At 31.8% G+C, this 15,213-nt stretch overlaps 3 protein-coding genes across 7 annotated transcripts in view; all 3 read left to right on the top strand.

Moving 5' to 3' along the window:
* Nucleotides 1-271: 271 nt before the first annotated feature.
* LOC145035060 (3-oxoacyl-[acyl-carrier-protein] reductase 4-like) lies at nucleotides 272-3,000 on the top strand. Its single transcript, XM_078983638.1, has 11 exons — nucleotides 272-665; nucleotides 1,132-1,274; nucleotides 1,364-1,417; nucleotides 1,544-1,624; nucleotides 1,707-1,752; nucleotides 1,829-1,923; nucleotides 2,007-2,039; nucleotides 2,166-2,300; nucleotides 2,395-2,488; nucleotides 2,580-2,662; nucleotides 2,787-3,000. Exons 1-11 carry the CDS (start codon nucleotides 488-490, stop codon nucleotides 2,817-2,819), a joined length of 975 nt encoding a protein of 324 aa, XP_078839764.1. The 5' UTR covers nucleotides 272-487; the 3' UTR covers nucleotides 2,820-3,000.
* Nucleotides 3,001-3,859: 859 nt separating this feature from the next.
* On the top strand, nucleotides 3,860-6,302 carry LOC145033514 (3-oxoacyl-[acyl-carrier-protein] reductase 4-like). Of its 5 annotated transcripts, none has more exons than XM_078982105.1 (10): nucleotides 3,861-4,175; nucleotides 4,657-4,871; nucleotides 4,963-5,043; nucleotides 5,131-5,176; nucleotides 5,258-5,352; nucleotides 5,428-5,460; nucleotides 5,556-5,690; nucleotides 5,761-5,866; nucleotides 5,941-6,023; nucleotides 6,123-6,302. In XM_078982105.1, the coding sequence occupies exons 1-10, from the start codon at nucleotides 4,010-4,012 to the stop codon at nucleotides 6,153-6,155; spliced, it is 993 nt and encodes a 330-aa protein (XP_078838231.1). In that variant the 5' UTR covers nucleotides 3,861-4,009; the 3' UTR covers nucleotides 6,156-6,302. The 5 variants fall into 5 exon arrangements, with proteins under 5 accessions (XP_078838235.1, XP_078838231.1, XP_078838232.1 ...); XM_078982106.1 differs by having other exon boundaries at nucleotides 3,862-4,175; nucleotides 5,773-5,866; XM_078982107.1 differs by having other exon boundaries at nucleotides 3,863-4,175; nucleotides 4,672-4,871.
* A 6,079-nt stretch (nucleotides 6,303-12,381) lies between these two features.
* Nucleotides 12,382-15,213, top strand: part of LOC145035059 (alpha-galactosidase 1-like) — a 2,933-nt gene continuing 101 nt past the window's right edge. The window contains exons 1-15 of the mRNA XM_078983637.1: nucleotides 12,382-12,699; nucleotides 12,804-12,862; nucleotides 12,955-13,011; nucleotides 13,127-13,161; nucleotides 13,242-13,345; nucleotides 13,435-13,510; nucleotides 13,582-13,640; nucleotides 13,745-13,810; nucleotides 13,921-14,004; nucleotides 14,091-14,155; nucleotides 14,231-14,313; nucleotides 14,398-14,488; nucleotides 14,632-14,681; nucleotides 14,792-14,932; nucleotides 15,062-15,213. The exon at nucleotides 15,062-15,213 is cut by the window's right edge and continues 101 nt beyond it. Of these exons, the coding sequence (XP_078839763.1) occupies nucleotides 12,506-12,699; nucleotides 12,804-12,862; nucleotides 12,955-13,011; nucleotides 13,127-13,161; nucleotides 13,242-13,345; nucleotides 13,435-13,510; nucleotides 13,582-13,640; nucleotides 13,745-13,810; nucleotides 13,921-14,004; nucleotides 14,091-14,155; nucleotides 14,231-14,313; nucleotides 14,398-14,488; nucleotides 14,632-14,681; nucleotides 14,792-14,932; nucleotides 15,062-15,154 (1,257 nt within the window). The 5' untranslated portion in view covers nucleotides 12,382-12,505 and the 3' untranslated portion in view covers nucleotides 15,155-15,213. The remainder of the gene's footprint in view (nucleotides 12,700-12,803; nucleotides 12,863-12,954; nucleotides 13,012-13,126; nucleotides 13,162-13,241; nucleotides 13,346-13,434; nucleotides 13,511-13,581; nucleotides 13,641-13,744; nucleotides 13,811-13,920; nucleotides 14,005-14,090; nucleotides 14,156-14,230; nucleotides 14,314-14,397; nucleotides 14,489-14,631; nucleotides 14,682-14,791; nucleotides 14,933-15,061) is intronic.

The raw sequence follows: 15,213 nt of genomic DNA, 5'->3' as shown, positions 1-15,213 counted from the left end.
GAAGAGTCTTATCCATAACTTTTAGGATAAGAGGACATAAAACGTTTGCGGTCTTCTAAAAAACAAATACCCTCCAAACAATTTGTCATTCCGCCTCGGACAAAAGAGACAAAAAAAAAAAAAAAAAAAAAAAAAAAAAATCCTCAAATAACTAAATAAACATTTAAAAAAAAGTTTAATAACTAATTTCAACCTTGAATCCAAATATGAACTCGTGAGACCCGAACCCAACCCACCAACATGGTTCGTTAACTAAGACTTGAGAGAGGGGGGTTTAAGAGAGAAACTGTGGTCACACTGATTGACACTCCAACGTTTTCCAACTTCGACCATATCGCCATCGTCGGAGCTTCCAAGACGAAAACCCTCTATCACCAACATCTTATAAAGCGACGCCAAACTTCTTCCTTCAATTTCATTTGTGGCGACCCCTACAATAGCTTCGCTTCGATATTCTTTCTCTTCACTTTCCGTATTCCCATCACTCATGGCTGCGTCTGCTTCTTTCGCCGGATCGGCTGTCGCCGCTTTCAAATCCACCGGAATCTCAGACAAGTCTGGCCATGGGAGAGTTTCGTTTTTCCGCAAGAATGCTTCGTCAGTTCAGCTCCAGCGGAGCTTCAACTATTCGCAATGCCGATCTAAGATGTCGTTCGCTTCATCCGGTATGCCGTTCTTCTCATTTTCATTTGAATATCACACTTTTGTACCGGAGAATCTGGAATATGGGACGTGTGGCTTCGGGGGAAAATGAATCCTATATACATATTTTAGCTTTTAACTAGATTCGACGCTTATGTTATATAATTGCACATATTTCTCAATTCCAGTGCTCCTCTTTGCGTAAAATTATTGTTCCTTTTAGGATTTAGTTAGAATTGTGTATGGAGCTCTTTGTTCATGTGAGCTGTTTAAGTTTTTTCAAATAAGAAATCCTTTAAATTAAATTAGTTTAAATCAGGGCTTTACAAAAACTGCTGATGAAAATCCTTGTAATAAACCTTGGTAGATGTTTGAATGGCTAAATCATAAAAGGCCTTCAGTTTGGCATAAAAGGAGATCTTTATATGATATGATCTAAACAGCTTGTACAATATAAAGCTGAATTCTTGATTTTAACGAGACTTGCAGGTGTAAAAGCTCAGGTGGCCACCATTGAACAAGCAAGTGTTGACGCAACACCAAAGGTGGAAGCTCCTGTTGTTATTGTGACTGGAGCCTCTAGAGGTATTGGCAAGGCAGTTGCACTGGCTTTAGGCAAAGCTGGTTGTAAGGTCAGACAAATTACTGAAAATTTGTTAAACCATGAATATCAAATACCATAAACCTCAATTCTCATGGCACATATGGCTTAATCTTGCAGGTTTTGGTTAATTATGCAAGGTCTTCTAAGGAGGCAGAAGAAGTTTGTAAGGAGGTATATTCTCAACATATCCCTAATATTTCTTGATATGATGCTCATGTTCTGGGTTTTCAAATGATTCTTGTAACTGGTGAACAAAGAGTGTGATTGCATATAATGAAAGCGACTATTTCCTCTCAGATTGAGTCAGTGGGTGGTGAAGCACTTACATTTGGGGGAGATGTCTCAAAAGAAGCAGATGTAGCATCCATGATCAAAACTGTGAGCAAAACTTCTGTCATATCTTTATTCTTTATTTATTTATTTATTAGTTGGAAGTTTGTTGACTTTACAATCATTACAGGCAGTTGATGCATGGGGGACTGTGGATGTATTGGTCAACAATGCAGGTTACCTAATTCTACCCTTTTTTTTTCTTCTGTATGACATATTTGGTTTTTAATGCAGTCTCAACCTAATATACAGGAATCACAAGAGATGGTTTATTGATGAGGATGAAGACTTCTCAATGGCAGGAAGTTATTGATTTGAATCTCACTGGTGTATTCCTATGTACACAGGTATATATGATTCTTGAAAATTCTCAAATATTTGTTTGACATATTTGTGTATAGTTTTTTACTTAATCTTTATCTGTTTTCAGGCAGCTGCCAAAATTATGATGAAGAAGAAAAAGGTACTTTTAGTATCTTGTTTCTTGCTCTTTTTGAGGAACTTGCATGTTTCTGTTAAATATAAACAGAGAAACTGTATAAATTTGTTTGTTTTTGGCTTTTATTTTTTAATTGTGTATTATTCTCAGGGAAGAATAATCAATATAGCATCTGTTGTTGGTTTGGTTGGCAATGTTGGACAAGCCAACTACAGTGCTGCAAAGGCTGGAGTAATTGGTTTTACTAAAACTGTGGCAAAGGAATACTCAAGCAGAAACATAAATGTGAGTTTTTTTTTTTTTTTTTTTTGGTAGCTGTTATTACTCAAACTGTCTGGGGGTATAATTGTAAATAAATAGGTTTCTTTTTGAGTTACAGGTGAATGCTATTGCTCCCGGATTTATTGCATCAGATATGACTGCTAAGCTTGGGGAAGACATTGAGAAAAAGATCTTGGAGACAATCCCCTTGGGTGAGTTTTTTCTTTCTAGCCTTGTCCTTAAAGCAGTAACTTGTATTTATTTATTATTTTTTATTTTTTTTATTAACAATTTGATTTACAGGAAGGTATGGGAAACCGGAAGAAGTTGCTGGGCTTGTTGAATTTTTGGCTCTTAATCCAGCAGCTGCTTACATGACTGGACAGGTACCCACCTCTTCTTACAAAACCTAATTGTAGCATTAATTAATTAATATTTACTTTTCTTTTATTTGAGCTGAGAAAATATTGAATATAATAGTGATTGATTATGATTATATGTTGGTTGCAGGTGCTTACCATTGATGGAGGAATGGTGATGTGAGAGCTGCACCAAAAGCTTATGGAGGCATATATTTTGCCTTGACTTGAGATAGCTACAAAATAATTAGTTGCCCAACCCCAAGATAATAGTATTTGTAGAGTTGTCAAAAAATTTCAATTAAACAAAAACACACAAGAGGTTTGTATTTTCTAATTGTATTTGAGGTGTTGCATTTTGAGTCTGTGTGCCATGTTATGTTCCTTCGACATTGTGGGTTTAAAGTTTTAAATCAAATCAAACAAGGGAAAATGCAAAAATTGAAGAGTTTTTCTTAACAGTTTTGTTAAATAAATGACACAAACAAATCATCATATCCCTTATTTTCAAAAATGGATGCGAATTAGATAATAAACTCGTAATCATTTAAAATTGAATCATTATGATTTTGCCAAACAGCCACTAACTCTTTCTTTCTATCAAATCTCTCTTAAAAAATCAACAAGAGAACGTAAATGACATATGGACTATGTATATTATTTTTTGGCATCTATCTTTTAACTTATATTATTGATGCACAAAAATGTTTGCTGTTATAAGTGTAAATATTAGGCAAATTTATCACAAATATTAGCAATGTTTTTACTGTTATCATTATTGATAATTACGTTTTACCTATAGTAGCAACATATTTATATTTTGTTAGTCACGAGGTTGTGTTTTTGAATTTCGTTACCAATATGGAAACTTTATACGTTTTTTATATTATTGATAAATAATATATTATAAGTAACTAATTTAAATATATTGCTATTGAGTATTAAAAGTATAAACATATCGCTATCACGATTACAAATTGATATTACTGTAAATAATGTAAATATGTTTTTATTACAAGTAATAAAAAAATCAAGTATATTATTGTTTTGAATGAAAAATAAGATACAATACAATTAATATGTTTGATGATAAAAATGTGTTGCTAATTCTTATCATTTGCATTCAATGTTTCTAAATAATACAATTGTAAAAAGAAAACTATTTCTTTAAGACGATTTAAGAGAAGCACCTCAAAGAAGAAAATGGAAGAAATTGAAGGGGAGAATTTAAGAGAAAAAAGAAAAAAAAACGAAGTCATACTCACCACCCTCCACCATCACCAAAAACCCCTCATATAGAAACAGAGAGGGAGAGCTTTTATTTATTCAACTCTCTCTCTCTCTCTCTCTCTCTCTCTCTCTGTGTGTATTCCCATGGCTGCATCTGCTTGTTTCAAATTCAGTGGAATGTCAGACATGTCTGGAACCACAAGCCGTGATCACAGAGTTTCTTTTCCCGCCAACAATGTATTTTCAGTTCGGTTCCAGCGTAGCTTCACTTACTTGAAATGCCTATCTAGATCGTCATTTGTTTCATCTGGTATGACTTTCTTCTAATTTTCATTTGATTATCAATCACCCCCCTGTGAATGTAAAATCTGAAATTCGGGACAGGAACAGGATACATTATTATTAATTTGAGGTTTTAACAGATTTTGACAAATTATTGTTATTCTGTAGAATGAGATGGATGAAATTAATATTGTTTTTCAGTCCAGTCTTTTTGAGGGCCTGTTTTTGTTACACCTCATCAATCCGTGTTAGCTAAGTTAGTTACATTTTGTGTTTCTTGTTAGAGAGTAGTATGTTAGTTGGCACGTATATATATGTTTCTCTTATTCTCCAGTATCGTATAGTTTTTTCAATCAATGAAATGAGAATCCTCTCTTTCAATATTTCTTCAATCAATTCATATCATCATAACAGTTTTTGGGTAAGTTAGACGACTGTTTTGCCCATCTTTTATACGATATAAATATGATTTGATATCGTAACTTGCACAATTCATACATATATAATAGTTATTGGAGTTGCAGGTGTAAAATCAAAATCTGAGGTGGTGATTATCGAACAAGAAGCAAAACACATTACAGAAGCTGAAGCTCCTGTTGTTATTGTTACCGGAGCGTCTAGAGGTATCGGGAAAGCGGTTGCCCTAGCTTTAGGCAAAGCTGGTTGTAAGGTTTTGGTTAATTATGCAAGATCATCTAATGAAGCAGAACAAGTTTGTAAACAGGTGAATCAATAGCTTAATTTCTCTTCTAATAAATTGTAAATTGTGAACGCAATCGCATATAATGGAAGTGACTATTTCCATTCTGATCCAGATCGAGGAAGCAGGTGGTCAGGCACTTACATTTAAAGGAGATGTTTCAAAAGAATCAGATGTTGCATCTATGATCAAAACCGTGACCCATAATTCATTCTTCACCACTTAATTAATTCTTCGTCTAGAAAAAAGATTTAAAATTTTGTTGACATTATAATTATTACAGGCAGTTGATGCGTGGGGGACTGTGGATGTATTGGTCAACAATGCAGGTTACAAAATTCTCTCTCCAATCTCTCCCTAAACCCTAAACCCTTTTAATTCAATCTCAATCAGTGCAATGATACATACAGGGATTATAAAGGATGGTTTGTTGATGAGGATGAAGACATCTCAATGGCAGGAAGTTATTGATTTGAATCTCACTGGTGTATTCCTATGTACACAGGTATATATGATTCTTGATTAATGATTATTCTCAAATATTTTTTTACTAATTAAATCTTTATATATTTGATTTCAGGCTGCTGCCAAGATTATGATGAAGAAGAAAAAGGTTGTCCCACTCCCATGTAGATATCTAGCGTATTTAGTATTTTATTTGTATGTATGTATGTATGTTCAATCTATGCTAAAATTATTTGAATTCAGGGAAGAATAATCAATATAGCATCTGTTGTTGGTTTGAGTGGCAATGTTGGGCAAGCCAACTACAGTGCTGCAAAAGCGGGAGTAATCGGGTTTACCAAAACTGTGGCAAAGGAATACTCCAACAGGGGCATAAACGTCAGTTCCAATCTGGATCTTTTTACCACTTAAATCTCAAATCTGTACTTAATCAATTTCTTATTTATAGCAAATATTACAGGTGAATGCTGTTGCTCCTGGATTTATTTCAACGGATATAATTGCTAATCTTGGGGAAGACATCAAGAAAAAGCTGTTGGAGACAATCCCCTTGGGTGAGAGTGAGATTTTCTATTTCTTGCCTTTTTTCTTTGTTTTTGTTATTTTTAATAATTTGATATACATGCAGGAAGGTATGGGCAACCTGAAGAAGTTGCTGGGCTTGTAGAATTTTTGGCTCTCAATCCAGCAACTGCTTACATGACTGGACAGGTACCCACCTCTTTTCTTACAAAACCTAACTAGATTAAGTAGGTTCCCATGCCCCTGAAACCTCAAAGTAAACATAGAATTATGAATTATGTTTTGCAGGTGATTACCATTGATGGAGGAATGGTGATGTAAGAGCATTCGGAAAACCAATCATATGTTTGAACTGAAGAAAGAAATATTCGATTATGTTTATGTTTAATTTAAAAACGTCATTTCATGTGTTCATGGTGTGTTGAAAGCAATGTTTTAAAAACAGGTTTGACCGGTTCGACCGCTGAGTAAACGGTTCTCTATAATTTTCATATTTTTTCGTGTTTTCCTATACATACACATACACAAATCAAGAATTTGATATCCACAAGTTCGAATATTAAAATACATATAAAAACAAGTTGTAAATCAATTTAAATACATTAAAATAACACATAACCATAAGTTTTACATCAACCCACATGCATTAAAAAGAAAAATAAAGTCCTAGATGAATATAACGCATCAAAAAACTTTATAACATCTATCATGTGCTTTTATTCAGAAAAATATTAATAAATGTGAAAAAACTACCAAAGTATATTATGTAGAAGGTTTCAATTTCATGTGTTTTTTATTCAATTTAACCGGTTCAACCAAATTTTTCTAAAAATCGGTCGATTCGATCCGGTTCAGAAATAAACATCAAACCGGTGATAGTTGAACCGCTCCTTTCCCTGGGTTTCGGTTCAACTGGTTCAACTGACCAGTTCAAACCGGTTTTTAAAACATTGGTTGAAAGCAAGATTTCCTATCCTAAAATAAATGACCCTTTAACCATTTTTAATACTAAGAAAATGTGGTGATTGTGTTGTTTTGCTTTATATAATTATAGATACAGGTATTTAAAACCGGATAGTAAAATTTTCGAATACGGATTTAGATATCTGAAATTCAACTCTTTTATTTGTTTATTTTATAAAAATTCTGATCAACCACGTATACTCTCATCTTACATAAGGGAATCCACAGTGTATCGAACTTGATAGAGTTCAATAGATTGTCATATCGTTATTTTATATTACATACAACTCTCAATTTTTTTTTTCTATTTCATAAAGCTTAACAGACAGTCAAAACTTTGTAGAGTTCAATGGAACGTATTTAAATATTTATTTAAGAGTTAAAAATGTTTCATTTTTCCTATTAAAGGGTTCAAATGTTTAGTGGCTATTAAACTCTAAATCCATTAAACGTCAAGGTGACATTTCATCCATTAAATTACAATTATGTTTGTCAGCTCATTCAACTCTTTCATTAAATTATTCATTGTAGATGCGATAAAAAGGTATCAATTGATAAACATTTAATATAAACAATACTTAAGACGTTGTAGGTTTTGCATTTTAGGTTGTGTGTAGATGATGTCTCATTTGAATTGAATTTGTCGGATTCTTGGATAATATTTTGAACACCCAAAATTATAGATGGATGAAGACGATATCTTTAAAACCATCTCCAACTCATAACATCATTTTTTACATAACATTGGTAAAATTGGAGTAAATATTTAGCACAAACACTAAATCATCTATAACCCATTAATACAAATTCTAACACTAAAAAGAATATCTTAGATATGTTCTTTTTTTTTTCCTTTTTCTTTTTTAATTTTTATATATTTTAAAAAACTAACTGTTATATTTACTAGTATTTTACAAACTTGACTTGTATCTTTTTATTACAAGGACTTAATAAATTATATTATTAAACAATTTTAACCAAAATAACATATTTTTGTATAATTAAATAACATATTCTTGTATAATTAAATACCATATTATTAAAACAACAATTTTAATTAATGAAACAAAATTACATTTAACACACATGTAATTAAAATTATGTATCTCTTTCAAAAAAAGTTAAATATTATACATGTATTTTGAAAATATAACAAATATAGTAAAAAAATTACATATTTATACAGTTGAATGATTTTGCTACGGATGATCAATTAAATCATTTTTAGACTAAATTGAAGTTATTTATCTTTAGTATGTTTATACTAAACAAGATGTTAAAATCAAATATCATCATTCATTGATGTTTAACTTCAATTGGATAATATATTTATGATTTTGAAGGAGTTGAATTTGTTGTACCAAATTATTATATTAGTAGTTGTTGAGTTATGTGGTATAATGAGCACAAACTTATAATTCAATATATTCAATATATCCTTTTAAGCATCCTTTGGTATTTTAATTTATTATAAATATATATTGGTATTTGTTTGTTATGATTTTGTGCAGGAGGATCTTTTGTGTATTGTTTACATAGATTTGGACTGAGTTGGAAGTTGTGATGAAGTTATACACACGGGTTTTGTTAGACCCGTATCATCACCCGTAACCCGGATTGATTTGTTCGATATATAAATAAGGTGTTGTGAAAGAGACAAGGATCTAATCTGATACGATCATCTTCTTCTTTCTCTCGTCTCTAGGTTTACAGTTCATAGAGTTCTTCTTGTAATCTAACTCAATCGTTCACAGAGTGTATAGATTAGTTGAGTGTTTATGTAGTGAGGTTGATTGTAGAGTGAAGAGTGTTTCTTGTAGTGATGTTTATTTTGTAAGTTTCTTGAAAACCTTCTGGTTCAATAAGAACTGTTGATATTGTATTTTTTTGTGTTTGGGTTTCTTTAGAGTAGTTTTATAATATAAAAGATTGAAATATAAAACTATTTTTAGAAAAAAGAGCTATCTATATTGTTTTCAAATGACAAACAAATGCATTTTATTATATCAAAGAGTAATGAATAATTATTTTTATGATTTCCACGTGAAATAGGTTCAACATTTCAACCTTATCTTTTATTTTGGTCCACCTTTAATTTTGTTATTTGTTATGAATTTGATTCAAACTTTAAATTTTATTTTATATATATATATATATATATATATATATATATATATATATATATATATATATATATATATATATATATATATATATATATATATATATACTACGTTACAACCCGTGAAACCACAGGTAAAATATTTATAAAATTTTATTAAACTAATAAAATATAAGGTGTTTTTAGACTTTTATATTATTGATTATATAAAATTAATATTTATTTTTATTCAAAAGATTTTTATTCAAAAGATCTTTTAATTAGATCATATGATATAGATTTTTAGTTATTAATAAAACTCATTTAGAATATATTTTTATTCAAAAGATCTTTTACATTAATTTATTAGAAAAATAGATTATCACTATAATAAATTTATTTGATTAATACAAAATTATGAAAATTGATGCACTAAAAATAATAAGAATGGATGGACTAATTTAACTAACTACAAAATATATTATTAGTTTGATAATTTTTTCTATTACAAGCTATTTTTTTTGTCATTACCTCACAAAAACTTATAAAATAGATTAAAACTTTTAGTGTACTTGTTGCATAACCGTATAGATACACAAGTCAAGTATACACATGGTCAAATATAGGTAAATCGAAGCCTAAATTTTGCAATACCCATGAATATCAAATAAAATTAAGTTGAAGCGAACCATACCAAATAGCTTTTGTGGTGCTTGAAAATATTCATAGGAAATAATTAGCATAAGGTATAAACTTGAAATATTAAAACTTGTTACGAATTATTTTTTGGAAACGTTTGAATTTACAGAATGATAAACATTAAAATGATGACTGCAATATCTATTATTTAAAAGAAAATAATTCTCTTTTCCATTGTGTTTTGTACAACGTTATACTTCAAAATTTTCCAGTCTACTAAACCTTAGGGTACCCTGTATCAATGATTCTCTCCTCCACTATGTTTCGTAAAAAGATTGTCTTTGTGATGATACAATTCCCATTCCAATCACAAACAAATGCATATTGTTAAGCCTTATGGTTCATTGGCATCAGAACATAGAAAACAAAGTGCTTCAGTAATTCAAATCAAAACGTGGATGAAGTCTTTTGTAAAACATTCAAAGAATGACAAAATCATATTGTTGTGTACTAAAGCAAGGTAATCCCAACAGAAAAAATCTTTTGGTGTTTTAAACCGGCAAAATGAATAATAACATCATCCCCAGGATTTCATTGCTTTGTACTTATTACATAGTTTAGTATTTGTCGGTCTCCATTAAACATCTATCTGAATCTCTTTAATATCAACTGTGAAAAATCAAAAATTACCTCCATGACTCAGTCAAGCAAATGATCGAATAGTTGGTGAGCAAATGATAATGCAAGACTAGCTGCCAATAGTAAGAAATTTATGCAATCTAAGTATCATGAATTTCATTGCTTTTTACTTATTACATAGTTTAGTATTTGTTGATCCCTATTAAACATCTATATGAATCTTTAAAACTATATTAATTGTGAAAAATCAAAAATTACCTCCATGACTCAGTCAAGCAAATGATTGAATAGTTGATGGGCAAATGATTTTTACAGGTGTAAAAGCAGCAGTCATGATTTTTACAGACTGAAAATCAACTACTTTTTCCATGGCCTTCATGGAAGGATTCAAGACTCACGCATCTGTAAGAAATGAATGCACACCTAAAATTCCTCAAAGAGATGGACAAAGAGATAGACAGAGGATGGAGAGAGAAAGACAGTAGTGGCATCGACATTATTTAGATCTAGGCTTTAATGAGTTTCTGGAAAAATTGATACAAAGAATGAGGGAAATGGAAATAGATACAAAGAATTACTGATATATATCAACTTCATATTTGGAAATTCCAAAGAATTAGGGAAAAAGGGAGAGACGGAGCATAGAAAAAGAGACGGTGGACACGAGACGGTGGACACAATGGCAGAGACAATATACGCAAATTCGTTCGTTAAAGTTACTGATTTATCGGCTTCAGTTTAGAATGTTGAGCGTTATTTGCAGAATAGATTAGCATCATATTTGTTCTGATCTTCAGTTTCAAAACCAAAATCTCGATGAAATAGTTTGGGGTATATTCGATATTTCTTATTGAAACTTTTAGGCGGGAAAATTTTGCAGGGAGGGGCTATGGAGTTGCCATGTGGACACAATGGTACTGTTTTATTAACATAGAGGAAGAGGATATATATATATATATATATATATATATATATATATATATATATATATATATATATATATATCCAACTATTTTTACTTTTCTTCAAGCTTAAAAAAAAAACTATTGTATTAATTTTCTACAACTTTTAAACACTTTTCTACACCCTCTTTTTATAAATATCATCTTTTAATAAAACAAAGTGCATATGTTGAGGCCTGTCTTTTAAAAAATTTATAACTATTATTTTCAAGGTGTAAAATATATGTGCTCTCATATTAACTCTTCAAAAGAATTCTTATTGAGAGAACGAAGACTTTAACATATACAGACATTTATTTGAATTTTGATCATGTGACATCGATAAGAGATACATTAAGGTGTTGTTTGTTTTTTTGAAGTCAAAATGTCTGCAGTCTGCTGACCACATCTGCAAGCCTCTGCGGCAGAAGAGGTGGACCAAATGTCTATAGTTTGCAATAAGAAGACTGTTTGTTTTTAACGTCTGCGGGCTGTTAAAATAAATTGAATTTTTAAACTTAATTTCATGTCATAAACATTAAAAATACATTTTTAACAAAAAAACAGAAAGAAAAAAGAAACTGTATGGTGGGCCATGTTTTTTTTTGTTTAGGTTAAAATGAGGTCTGAAGACCTTTGAAGACAGTGACCCATGTCTGTGCCAAGAAGACCTCGCGCAGACGTTTTCTGATCTGCGCACTTCCAAAAAACAAACAATCTGCGATGGCATATGTCTGCGCGTTGTCTGCGTGGCGCAGACAAAAGTGGTTGCGCAGATCTTCACACAAAAAACAAACAGCTTCTTAACATAATTTTGTAAATTTTATTTTATTTATTTTCAAAAGTTGATTCCTTTTATTATGGTGCTTAATTTTGAGAAAAAAACGTAATAAGATTTACAAAACAAAAGCATTTATAAAGGTATCTAAATAAATATATATTCTAGAAAAAACATAAAAGAAATGTTGTCGATGAGCATGGACAAATTTTGATAACTCTAAAACCAAATTTAAATACTTAAAAATGTTGATAGATATCAAGTTGGAAGTAAAATATTATTGGATAAAGGTTGGATCGAGTTGGTTAAAGTTAAAGGCGTGACTGGAAGGGTGTATGATCGTTTGACGGTTTGAAAAGAAAATATGTTACTTTTATACGTACGTAAATCTACAATTAATTCACGTGTTTCTACTTTCTAGACTGGTCCTTGCTGCATCATGCCATTGGGTCATTGCCTTTGTGGCAGTCCTTATCGCTATTTTGGATTACACTATAAGAATAAGAATAAGATTTCTCTCTCCCTCTCCCTCTCCCTCTCTACTTAATCTGCACGTAGCAGCCGTATAGTGTGGTGATTTAGATTCTGAGAACACATAGGATCGATACCAATGACCATGGTGGGAGGAGGAAACAGAAGAAGAGTTCTGATTCTATCATCGGCATTACTGTTGATGCTGATACTACTAGTGGAGGCGTCTGCCGGAGGAGGAGAAGGACAAGGGCGCATTTACAAGAATATTTCTCCGGAGGGGGAGAGACGTAAGCTTCTTGCCAATGGCCTTGCAGATACTCCACCCATGGGGTTCGTCTTATATATCTCCATCTTCTTAATTCATATAGAGCTATCCGTTAATCTAATTAGATCTAACTAAATACTACTTCATGGATTTGATTTCATTTGTTCAGGTGGAATAGTTGGAATCACTTCGGCTGCAACATCAGTGAATCCATGATTAGAGAAACCGGTGCGCCAGCCTTGCTAATTTGGCATATAGTTACAAAACAGATCATTCCAAATATATTTTCTCTTTTAACCATTAACTAATTTGTTCTACAGCTGATGCTATTGTTTCTACTGGTCTCGCGAAACTTGGATACAAGTACGTAAATATAGGTACGTATATATGTGACTACATTACTATTCGCCATTACAGATCCTTGCTTAATTTACTCCTGTTTTAGAAATACGCAACTAACTAACCTGAAAATTCAATTCTTCATCACTGTAGATGATTGCTGGGCTGAATATACTCGTGATCAACAGGTTTGCACAGTGTTTCTGATTTCTGAACGAGTTTTGATCTAAAAGGTATGAAATCTAAACGTACGTGTAATCAATTTTAGGGTAACTTTGTGGCTAGGAAATCAACATTCCCATCTGGCATCAAAGCCCTTGCAGACTATGTCCATAACAAAGGTCTTAAGCTTGGTATATATAGCGATTCAGGGTAAGATGATCAAACTATATATGATTTCTTTACTATCTTCTTCTTAAGCAACATATACCATAATCGCTTTTTTTATTTTTTATTTTCAGTTCCATGACTTGTAGCAAGACCATGCCTGGTTCACTTGGTTATGAGGAACAGGATGCCAAAATGTTTGCTTCTTGGGTATGATTGCAAATGGTTTCTTATACAACCTTCCTTTTTTATATGGGAATTATCTATGCCTTGTTTTGTAGGGTATCGACTATTTGAAATATGATAACTGTAACAATGAAGGTCTTAAGCCAACTATTAGGTTAGTACTCCCACTCCCCATGAATTTAATGTAGTACATAAACATTGTTTTCTAGCTTTATGTTTTGGTAATAACATGATCATATTCTTTCTTAATAAATGCAGATACCCGATCATGACTAGAGCTCTCATGAACGCAGGCCGTCCTATCTTCTTCTCACTATGTGAATGGTGACTTAATTTGTTTTTTTTCAACCAGTTACACTCAATATTACTTGCTATATATAATATATCAAATCAAATTGTCAGTTTCAATTCCTTCAATTTCATTTGATATGTAGGGGAGATATGCATCCTGCTCTATGGGGTTCTAAGATAGGAAATAGTTGGAGAACTACTAATGACATTACGGATACTTGGCTTAGGTAATTCCAGTATATGTCATCACATTTATGTTTAATCACAACTTGTTTTATTTCAGTTATTAATTGATGTTTGAAATTGTATACAGCATGATGTATATAGCAGATATGAATGAGTACTATGCAGATTATGCAAGACCTGGTGGCTGGAATGGTATGTTTTTATTATTTTGTTAATTTATTTTAGTAATTTGTTTTGAGATAAAGATTCATACTTTTGGAGTCGCAGATCCAGACATGCTTGAAGTTGGAAATGGAGGGATGACAAAAGACGAATACATTGTCCATTTTAGCATATGGGCCATCTCCAAAGTACGTTGCCATTTTGACCAATCTTGTTAATGTTAAAAATAATAATAATAATAATAATTTAAGTCCGGAATCATTGCATTGCAGGCTCCCCTTCTTATTGGTTGTGATGTTAGAAATGTGACAAAAGAGACCCTTGATATCTTAGGAAACACGGAGGTCATTGGTGTCAACCAAGGTAACTAAAATTGACTTTTAAAGGTCACACTTATCACAAATTTTTTTTTTTAAATCTTGAAAATCCAACCATTAATTTATTAGAGATTTAAACGTCAAACTAAAAATGTTGAAATGCTTATTATTATACATCTCCACATACAGATAAACTTGGTGTTCAGGCCAAAAAGGTGAGAATGGAAGGTGATCTTGAGGTACTTACTTTACTTTACTGAACCCATCTTTTAATAAAGAGTTTAAATTAAGCATGTGGTCGTTTTTATGCACCAAGATTTTGAGATTTTTGTACAATTTTAATTGGCAGGTGTGGGCGGGACCCCTTTCCAAATACAGAGTGGTGGTGCTGATGGTGAACCGTGGTCCAGCAACCTCTCTGATGACAGCCCATTGGGATGATATAGGACTCCCTCCAAACACCACTGTCATTGCCAGAGATCTTTGGCTTGTAAATCTCAAATCACTTTTCAACTGCTACTGTTACTGTTATTATACTGTTTTGTGATAGTTTATCATATTGGTATTGTTTATGTCGTTTGATTTATGCTTTTTTTTTAAACTGGTTTTCCAAATGCAGCACAAGGCATTGAGGCAAAGACCTGTGGGGAACCTGAGCGTTACTGTAGCTTCTCATGCTTGCAAGATGTTCATTTTGAAATCGGTATCTTGACAACTTCAAATTATACACTTTCTTGTGTATCACAATTGAGTTACAACTTACAACTTATA

This window comes from Lactuca saligna, chromosome 3 (genome assembly GCF_052625555.1).
Source record: "Lactuca saligna cultivar CGN05327 chromosome 3, ASM5262555v1, whole genome shotgun sequence".
NCBI classification, from domain to species: Eukaryota; Viridiplantae; Streptophyta; class Magnoliopsida; order Asterales; family Asteraceae; genus Lactuca; species Lactuca saligna.
The sequence above is the reverse complement of the archived record's forward strand: the minus strand, read 5'-3'. Positions and strand labels throughout refer to the sequence as shown.

Bases quoted from the DNA above. Each gene is read 5' to 3' on its own strand.
- LOC145033514 (XM_078982105.1), top strand. From the start codon at position 4,010: ATGGCTGCATCTGCTTGTTTCAAATTCAGTGGAATGTCAGACATGTCT. The intron at 4,176-4,656 runs GTATGACTTTCT...CATATATAATAG, and splicing joins ATCGTCATTTGTTTCATCTG to TTATTGGAGTTGCAGGTGTA. The intron at 5,044-5,130 runs GTGACCCATAAT...TAATTATTACAG, and splicing joins TTGCATCTATGATCAAAACC to GCAGTTGATGCGTGGGGGAC.
- LOC145035060 (XM_078983638.1), top strand. From the start codon at position 488: ATGGCTGCGTCTGCTTCTTTCGCCGGATCGGCTGTCGCCGCTTTCAAA. The intron at 1,625-1,706 runs GTGAGCAAAACT...CAATCATTACAG, and splicing joins TAGCATCCATGATCAAAACT to GCAGTTGATGCATGGGGGAC. The intron at 2,040-2,165 runs GTACTTTTAGTA...TATTATTCTCAG, and splicing joins TTATGATGAAGAAGAAAAAG to GGAAGAATAATCAATATAGC.